At 49.7% G+C, this 9,319-nt stretch overlaps 1 protein-coding gene across 2 annotated transcripts in view; it reads right to left on the bottom strand.

The window, feature by feature from the left end:
- Nucleotides 1-220: 220 nt before the first annotated feature.
- pnpla2 (patatin-like phospholipase domain containing 2) overlaps nucleotides 221-9,319 on the bottom strand; it is a 13,064-nt gene continuing 3,965 nt past the window's right edge. The window contains exons 3-9 of one of the 2 annotated variants that reach the window (XM_059001792.1): nucleotides 9,011-9,076; nucleotides 5,527-5,736; nucleotides 5,044-5,104; nucleotides 3,485-3,661; nucleotides 3,259-3,391; nucleotides 2,810-2,932; nucleotides 221-2,260 (exon numbers count right to left, since the gene is read on the bottom strand). In XM_059001792.1, coding sequence (XP_058857775.1) covers nucleotides 1,978-2,260; nucleotides 2,810-2,932; nucleotides 3,259-3,391; nucleotides 3,485-3,661; nucleotides 5,044-5,104; nucleotides 5,527-5,736; nucleotides 9,011-9,076 — 1,053 coding nt within the window. In that variant the 3' untranslated portion in view covers nucleotides 221-1,977. The remainder of the gene's footprint in view (nucleotides 2,261-2,809; nucleotides 2,933-3,258; nucleotides 3,392-3,484; nucleotides 3,662-5,043; nucleotides 5,105-5,526; nucleotides 5,737-9,010; nucleotides 9,077-9,319) is intronic. The other variant, XM_059001793.1, reaches the window with a different exon arrangement.

The following is a 9,319-nucleotide window of genomic DNA, read 5'->3' as shown; positions in this document are numbered from 1 at the left end:
GTGTTATTCTGAGCGAGAAAGAGGGAGCCGCAGAAGGGGGTCGTGGGATACATATATACATATTTATACATATATATATATATATATATATATATATATATATATATATATATATATATATACACACACACACACCAGTGGAGGGTAAATAAACACAACCACAATGACAAAACCACACAGAAACCAGGCTGAACACACGATTAATAATATCAATAATACTTTTTTTTTTAAATTTCTCTTTTTATTTATTTATTTTAACATAAGTGCTCAAGCTGGGTAACAGAGATAGTTCAAACACAAAGAAATATAATATATAAATATATACGTGTGTGTGTACAGATTAAAAAAAAACCAAAACACCACCTGTCCGTTTCACATTTAACAGAATCTTGTGCAACCTTCAAACTGCAGAGAAGTGTATGACCTGGTGTGTGTGTGCGTGTGCGTGTGCGTGTGTGTAAAAGACTTGTAGCACAGTACACACACACACACACACACACACACGCACACGCACACGCACACGCACACACACACACAGAGTCCAGGGTGCTGTACTCACTGCACCCCACAACACAAGACACAGAATGGTTACCCAGGAGTGGGCTTACTGGCTGAGAATCAGCTTGTATCTCACACGGCACTGTCTATATATCTATATTACAGTTAAATAATTATCTGTATATCACCAATGCCATCTGATAATTTCACCTAAAAACAAAACAAAAACAAAGCACACCAGATGGCTGTATCAAATTAAACTTCCTTAATATCAAATTAAACTTCCTTCATTCAACAAATCAAACACAACAAACTAAAATCAAGAGATTGCTTTTGAAAGGACTAAAATCAACCCCCTCTCTCTCGCAGTATGAACCCCCTCTCTCCCTCGCTCTCTCTCGCAGTATGAACCCCCTCTCTCTCTTGCAGTATGAACCCCCTCTCTCCCTCGCTCTCTCGCAGTATGAACCCTCTCTCCCCCTCTCCCTCTCTCTCGCAGTATGAACCCCCTCTCTCTCTTGCAGTATGAACCCCCTCTCTCCCTTGCTCTCTCGCAGTATGAACCCCTCAGTATGAACCCCCTCTCCCTCTCTCTCGCAGTATGAACCCCCTCTCTATCTCGCAGTATGAACCCCCTCTCTCCCTCGCTCTCTCGCAGTATGAACCCCCTCTCCCTCTATCTCTCATTACACCCTGAATATACACAAGCTCAATCTAAATGTGTTATACAACTTATATATTTACATCAATAAATAGATATTCTAACACTGCTTTTTGTTTTGCAGTCTCTCCCCAACTTGAAAAAAATAAAGTAGGGTGCAGAGCAGCGAGCGAGAGACAGAGACGTGGGTGCAGGGCAGCGAGCGAGAGACAGAGACGTGGGTGCAGGGCAGCGAGTGAGAGACAGAGACATGGGTGCAGAGCAGCGAGCGAGAGACAGAGACGTGGGTGCAGGGCAACGAGCGAGAGACAGAGACGTGGGTGCAGGGCAGCGAGCGAGAGACAGAGACGTGGGTGCAGGGCAGCGAGCGAGAGACAGAGACGTGGGTGCAGGGCAGCGAGCGAGAGACAGAGACGTGGGTGCAGGGCAGCGAGCGAGAGACAGAGGCGTGGGTGCAGAGCAGCGAGCGAGAGACAGAGACGTGGGTGCAGGGCAGCGAGCAAGAGACAGAGGCGTGGGTGCAGAGCAGCGAGCGAGAGACAGAGACGTGGGTGCAGGGCAGCGAGCGAGAGACAGAGACGTGGGTGCAGGGCAGCGAGCGAGAGACAGAGACGTGGGTGCAGGGCAGCGAGCAAGAGACAGAGACGCTGGAAGAGGAGGGGTCCTACAAAGCATAGATGTCCAGGGCAGTGCCTGATTTAAAGAGAAGGGCCCCAGAAGGCCTAGCTATCCAGGAGAGTGCCTGTTTGGAAGACAAGAGGGGTATTCAGGCTGTCCAGGGTAGAGAAGCAGGGGTCCTAGCAGGCACAGTGTCTGTCCTAAGCAGTGCCTGTCGGAAGGGCAGCCACGGCTGTGTCCTGGGGCAGGGAGGGCCTGAGGGGTCTCATCTCCAGCCTCTCGTGGCTCAGCGAGGCCTGCATGTCCAGGTTGATGCACAACAGTCCCGGGAGGAGCTGGCGCTGGTACTCCTCCACCTTCAGGATCAGGCCCATCACAGAGGTGTTGTTCCGCACCCAGCCCTGCAGCAGCTCGCTGGAGCCCCCGGAGCCCGCAGGCAGGGGCAGGGACTGAGAGCGGTGCAGCTCCAGGTGATAGGACAGCCTGCAGGGGGGAGAGGGAGAGGAGACGGGGTGAAGCATGGGGCAAGAGCACCAGCACTGACATCCATCTATCTATACATACACATGCATGCATGCATGCACACATACATACGTACATACACACACATATATACATAGATACATACACACATACACACATACATACATACATATACACATATACACACACACACACACACACACACACACACACACACAGCATAGAGAGAGAACATAAGAAAGTTTACAAACGAGAGGAGGCCATTCAGCCCATCTTGCTCGTTTGGTTGTTAGTAGCTTATTGATCCCAGAATCTCATCAAGCAGCTTCTTGAAGGATCCCAGGGTGTCAGCTTCAACCACATTACTGGGGAGTTGGTTCCAGACCCTCACAATTCTCTGTGTAAAAAAGTGCCTCCTATTTTCTGTTCTGAATGCCCCTTTATCTAATCTCCATTTGAGAGCGAGAGATGTCCTACATCAAACACTGCACAGGTGATCTTTTTTCATTTCTAATGAAAGTGTTCCAGTGAAGCCGCGGCCTCGCTGACCTGGCCGACAGGTGGTGACTCAGACTCTTCTTGGCGCCCCTCAGCAGGTAGTGAAGCACGTTGAGACTCTGCTGTTTCATCCACTCAATATCCTCGGGGACGTCCGGGAGCCACTCCAGCAACCTGGGAATCAGAAACGCATGGGACAGCCCACCAGGTGAAGTAGAAGAATCTAAAACACTCTTTAAAAACATGACTTTCCTATTGCTCTTTGATATCACATGATCATTAATGATAGCGAGAGAGAGCGAGAGAGAGAACAAGAGAGGGGAGAGCGAGCGAGAGAGAGAGAGAGAGAGAGAGAGAGAGGAGAGCGACAGACACAGACACACAGACAGGCCTCGCTGGCTCTGTACCTCACAGTGAAGGACACAGCAGACTCCAGCGACAGGGTGTAGGGAGAGAGAGGGGAGAGTGACAGACACAGACAGGCCTCGCTGGCTCTGTACCTCACAGTGAAGGACACAGCAGACTCCAGCGGCAGGGTGTAGGGCAGCATCATTGCAGAGGCCAGTCTGACCGGCAGCAGGTTGGACATGGAGCTGAACAGACTCCTCCTCTCCCTGCAGGCCTCCACCAGAGCTGTAGGGGGCAGCAGAGAGAGAGCAGAGATTCAGCAATGCTATAGTTAATGCAGCCAAAACATCAAAAGCAACATTAAGAACTCTCTCATACCTTGGTGCAGTCTGGGAGGCAGGTGCTCAAAGATGTGATCCTCCATGCTGGAGCTGGTAGCAACCATGGACCTCTCTCCCTTCATCCCTCCCTCCTCCTCCTCCTCCTCCTCCTCCTCCTCCTCCTCCTCACTCAGCAGCGAGGGGACCTGCACAGGAAGCCTGAACTGCAGTAGCCCTGCATTTAAACCAGACACAGACAGCCAGGGGTCACAAATTAGGGGTGAACCGAATCCGAATCCTAGATCCGCCCAGACGCACATCCATTTTAATAAATCCCTCCAGTGTGTGCCGTTCTTCTTTAAATAAAAGACATGAATCCGGTACGGAACGCAAGTGTTTAATAACAGGAACATGTTTGATGAACTCTGTCGCAGCTCTCAACTCCCTCCTGGAGGCACGAGGCAGCTGCTGACTGCAAACATACCTCCGCATGCAACAGCAGATAAGAAGAAGAAGAATCGGTGCTCAGAAATATATACTTTTTGTAACTTTACAACTGTCAGATGTGCAAGACATTGAACAATATGCTTTAGTAAACCACATTTACGTTAGTGTAACGTGCCAATACAAGTTAAACCATTTGGGAAGTGCTGTGTTTTATTAGAATGATTTTTACACTATTTCGTAGCCTGTTTGATAGGTGTCACACACACAGTGCATTTAAATCAACGTGGGTTTTATTTCGCTGGGAGATTCAGGTCACTCATCACGGTGTTTTTTTCCTCATAGCTCTCGGATAGGGTTCAGAATCTCGGGACACTTTAAGGCAGGTCAGGTTTTTTTAACCCACCTCTCTAAACTGCAGTGTATTTGACATGTAAAGTGAGAGGGACTTGCTTCAGCAGTTTAGTAAATGCATTTAATTGTTTAATTGTGGTGGCGATTCTCGTATTGCTTGAATTTTATTTTTATACAGTGAACAATATCTATCAGAATAGTGCAACTCCATTATTACAGACAGCTTTGATAGCACCTGCTCTCTCTCAACCTTGTGGCAGCAGGTAAAGTTTCTATTTGCTTCTACAGTCCCGCCCAGTCAGAGACTCAGAAAGCCAATCAGCTGCTGTATAGGTCTGATTGATGGAAACGATCCTCGCAGGCAGGTGTGTGCTTTTGGTAACAACTAACTAAAACAATTCAATTAATTTAGCGACAGTTCGCACAATTTCACACTCACTTTACTGAATACATTGCAGTTTAGAGAGGCGAGTTACAAAACCTGACTTTCCTTGAAGTGTCCCGAGATTCTGGAGCCTGCTGGCAGCCCTACTCTCTGATCAGGTGACGCAGGTTCAAACGTCATTAAAGACAATAGAGGCTTATGGTAAAGATGCAGCTCTCCTTGTTTGTAAAATTGACACTAGTGTTTTCTCCAGCCATAATCTGCCGTGCTCACGAGCAGCCACAAGGCAGCAGTAGAGAGCCATCTAAAAACCGCTTTTCAACGCAGCGAGATTTTAAAAGTGGCAGTCAACAGCAGCAGGCAGTCAAAAACACACAGGACTGCTGGCTCTTACTGCCTGTACGGACAGAGACAGAGAGACAGAAACGTCTCACCGTTTCTCCTGATGAAGTCCAGGCCGTCCTTGTAGCCCTGTTTGCACATGACCTTCATCACCTGCAGCAAGAGGAGAGAAAACGACACACAAGAAGATCAAGCAGGCTATTCCAAAACAGACCGTGCAGTGCGTCAGACTGCCAGTGTAGTGTAATGCAGTGCAGTACAGACCGTGCAGTGTGTCAGACTGCCAGTGTAGTGTAATGCAGTACAGCACAGTCTGTGCAGTGCATCAGCCTGCCAGTGTAGTGTAATGCAGTACAGCAGTCTGTGCAGTGCGTCAGACTGCCAGTGTAGTGTAATGCAGTGCAGTACAGACCGTGCAGTGTGTCAGACTGCCAGTGTAGTGTAATGCAGTGCAGCACAGTCTGTGCAGTGCATCAGCCTGCCTGTGTAGTGTAATGCAGTACAGCAGTCTGTGCAGTGCGTCAGACTGCCAGTGTAGTGTAATGCAGTACAGCAGTCTGTGCAGTGCAGTGTACCTGGGGGTCCGGAGGGAACAGAGCCTTGGAGAGCCGGTACAGGTTGGTCAGGGTGAACTGGATGCTGGTGTTGGTGACTCTCAGCTCGTGGATGTTGGTGGACGGGTCTCGAGGGCAGATGTCACTCTCCCCGGAGAAGGGGGACACTGTGATGGTGTTCTTCAGCTCGTACTGTGGCAGGTTATCTGTGATCCCACCGTCCACGTACCTCTGAGGACAGGGGACAGGGGGGAGGGGGTCACTTCTGAATATTATACAGCTTTATATACCTGCACCAGAGCTCCTAGCACCCACCCCGAGCTCCCAGCACCCACCCCTGAGCTCCCAGCGCCCACCCCCGAGCTCCCAGCGCCCACCCCCGAGCTCTGCGGAGAGACAGCGTGAATGTGAGGCAGAGTGAATGGGAGGTGCAGCTGAGAGAAGCAGAGACCTTTGCCCTAGTTCTCTGCTCCCGGCAGCCTGTGCACGGAGCTCTTATCTGGATGAGCTCTGCGTCGGGCTACCAGCACACAGCTTTACAGCTTGATGAATGACTGCAGATTTTTCTTTTTTTAAAATCCCCTCTAGTGCGCACACACACACACACATGTAGGAAGCTTTTTTTAGCATTTCACAATTAGTGATGGATGACAGCAGATGTGTGGCCACACACACACACACACACGCACACCCAGAGAGACACAGAGACAGAGACACACACACACACACACAGGGAGACAGAGACACACACACACACACACAGGGAGACAGACACACACACACACACACACACAGGGAGACAGAGACACACACACACACACAGGGAGACAGAGACACACACACACACACACGCACACCCAGAGAGACACAGAGACAGAGACACACACACACACACACACACACACAGGGAGACAGAGACACACACACACACACGCACACCCAGAGAGACACACACACACCCAGAGAGACACAGAGACACACACACCCCCAGAGAGACACAGACACAGAGACACACACACACCCAGAGAGACACAGACACAGAGACACACACAGAGAGAGACACAGAGATACACACACAGAGAGAGACACAGAGAGACACAGAGACACACACACACACACACACACACACAGAGACACAGAAACACACGCACACCCAGAGAGACACAGAGACACACACACACAGAGACACACACACACTCTTAGTCTCTGTATGTGTCTATTTGTACAGCATGTGTCTATATTTGTGTCTGTGTATTTGAACTGCATACGTGGATGTTCCTTGCGTCTCTATATGGGTCTGCCTGTCTCTGTGTGTGCACGGCTGTCATCCTAAACACGATTCATTTAAACAGCCCCCCTGTTTCTGAGAATCGCTCTCATGTTTGTCCTCAGAGCTCTTACTGCTGCTGCTGCTTCCATACGGGACGCTGTCCCAATCTAAAGCTGGACAGAGTGCTGTGAACACCACCCTCCTGCGCGGGACAGTGCTGTGAACACCACCCTCCTGCGCGGGACAGTGCTGTGAACACCACCCTCCTGCGCGGGACAGTGCTGTGAACACCACCCTCCTGCGCGGGACAGTGCTGTGAACACCACCCTCCTGCGCGGGACAGTGCTGTGAACACCACCCTCCTGCGCGGGACAGTGCTGTGAACACCACCCTCCTGCGCGGGACAGTGCTGTGAACACCACCCTCCTGCGCGGGACAGTGCTGTGAACACCACCCTCCTGCGCGGGACAGTGCTGTGAACACCACCCTCCTGCGCGGGACAGTGCTGTGAACACCACCCTCCTGCGCGGGGCAGTGCTGTGAACACCACCCTCCTGCGCGGGACAGTGCTGTGAACACCACCCTCCTGCGCGGGACAGTGCTGTGAACACCACCCTCCTCCGGGCAGGGGTTTACAAAGCTAAAGCTGCCTGACGACAGAGCCTGAGAAAATATCCTCAGCCCGTGCCGAGGATAGGACGCCGGTTTCTTGTCAGTAGTTCCTGATAACTCAGTTTGGGGTCAAGGGCACCCTGAGCTATGTAGCTTAACATAGAGCTGCTGTTGATAACGTAGGAGAACACTGCGTCCCTGTGTGCGTGTGAGAGAGGAAAACGAGAGGAAGACGAAAATAAAAAACACTGTCACCTACAAGGACTGTTTCTTATAAAGCACTCCATTCTCAGCTCTCATTACCCTGCACCTTAATAATAATAATAATAATAATAATAATAATAATAATAATAATAATAATAATAATAAGCACTAGTCTAAACACTCCATTCTCAGCTCTCCTGCGCTGTCATTACCCTGCAAACCCCAGAATCGGAGACAGGGTCCATGTCCATGAAAACGAGCGTGCCTCAAACTAAAGAGACTTCAGTCTAGTGGTCCTAACGTTTCCACTCAAGCGCGTCCCTCTGGAGAGAAAGGTTTGTGCGTCTGTGCTCTTCGAGCGACGTGGTTATAAATGTGTTTGCTCTTCTTTCACGACAGGCTGCTCCTCTGCATCAGACTTCGGGCCACAGCTTCTTACCCAGCATGTAGCTTCCTGTGTCCTAACAAAAAAAAACAGGGCCCTCCAGGGGAATGTTACAAAACTGAAGACCCTTGAATCTCCCTCTCGGCCCTGCCTGGCCTCCACAGTGACTCGGCTGCAGCCCTGGGGAAGGTCACTAAAGCAGAAAAATCAAATCAGCAAGTCTTGAATTCCTGTAGTTGGCAGCATTTTAGGAATGAAGCACACGCGCACGCTGATACAAAAGGTGGCAGAAAAGGTCAGAAAACAAGAGTGTGACTCTGCCACACAAGAGACAAAGCCAGGTCACGATTCCCCTTCACATATGAAACATTTGTTGCTCTTTTTTGGAAACAAAAAGCAGACAGACTTTTTTTTTTTTCTCAAAACCTACTTAGCTGCTTCAAAATCAGGGCTGTCTCCAAACAGAACAACCAAGGTGTGTGTGTGAATTCGGATGCATTTCTGTCCAATATTGAAGGTGATATTTGTATTATTTTAAACACGTGAACATTTTTAAAATCCAACTTTTGGGACGAGGACATGCAGAGATGTGAGGTGAGGCTGGCTGCTAACGAAACACGACAGCTCCACTGAGCTCTCAAGGGGGGGGGGGCGGGGGGGCTGCTTGAAGATTAATACAGTGACTCACTGTTTGTTTTCTCTCTCTCTTTTATAATCACGTCTTCATGTTTTCTAAACAGAAGGCTACGCAGAGGCACTAGAGGTTTATGATGTTAGGAGTGGTGTTGGCCAAAGGTTCCTTTAACTGATCCAGGTGGTGGAGCAGCCCCCTCGAGGGTTGCTGTTTCTCAATCAATGCCATGCATGCACTCAGTCATGTCTTATTGTTTTATAGTGTTACTGGTATGTGCAGCGCAGGCAGATAGCAGTACTGAAAATCACATGATAGACTTCTCATAGATAACCCTGTTAACTTTAAGGCCAGTGTCGTCTTCTAAGTGACCGGTGTGTGTGTGTGTGCGTGCGTGACTCACCACGCCCTGCAGAGTTGGAGGAATCAGGCCACAGTACACTGGGATGAACGCGCTGCAAACACACGCCTGTGAACACACAAACACAGCAGCCGTCACCACAGCGCTCCGGGGAGCGTTTCCACACTTCACAGCATCATCGAGCCAGCTGTTCATGTCTTTAATGAACACCAACAGAAAAACACTGCGGCACGTTTAAACTAATCAATCCCCCACCCACCAGTCCCCACCCCCATCAATCCCATCCCAGGTCTTACTGATATGTAATAGCAGTGTTATTCCCATCCCAGGTCTTACTGATATGTAATAGCA

The sequence above is a fragment of the Acipenser ruthenus genome, chromosome 27 (genome assembly GCF_902713425.1).
Source record: "Acipenser ruthenus chromosome 27, fAciRut3.2 maternal haplotype, whole genome shotgun sequence".
In the NCBI taxonomy this organism is placed as follows: domain Eukaryota; kingdom Metazoa; phylum Chordata; class Actinopteri; order Acipenseriformes; family Acipenseridae; genus Acipenser; species Acipenser ruthenus.
The sequence above is the reverse complement of the archived record's forward strand: the minus strand, read 5'-3'. Positions and strand labels throughout refer to the sequence as shown.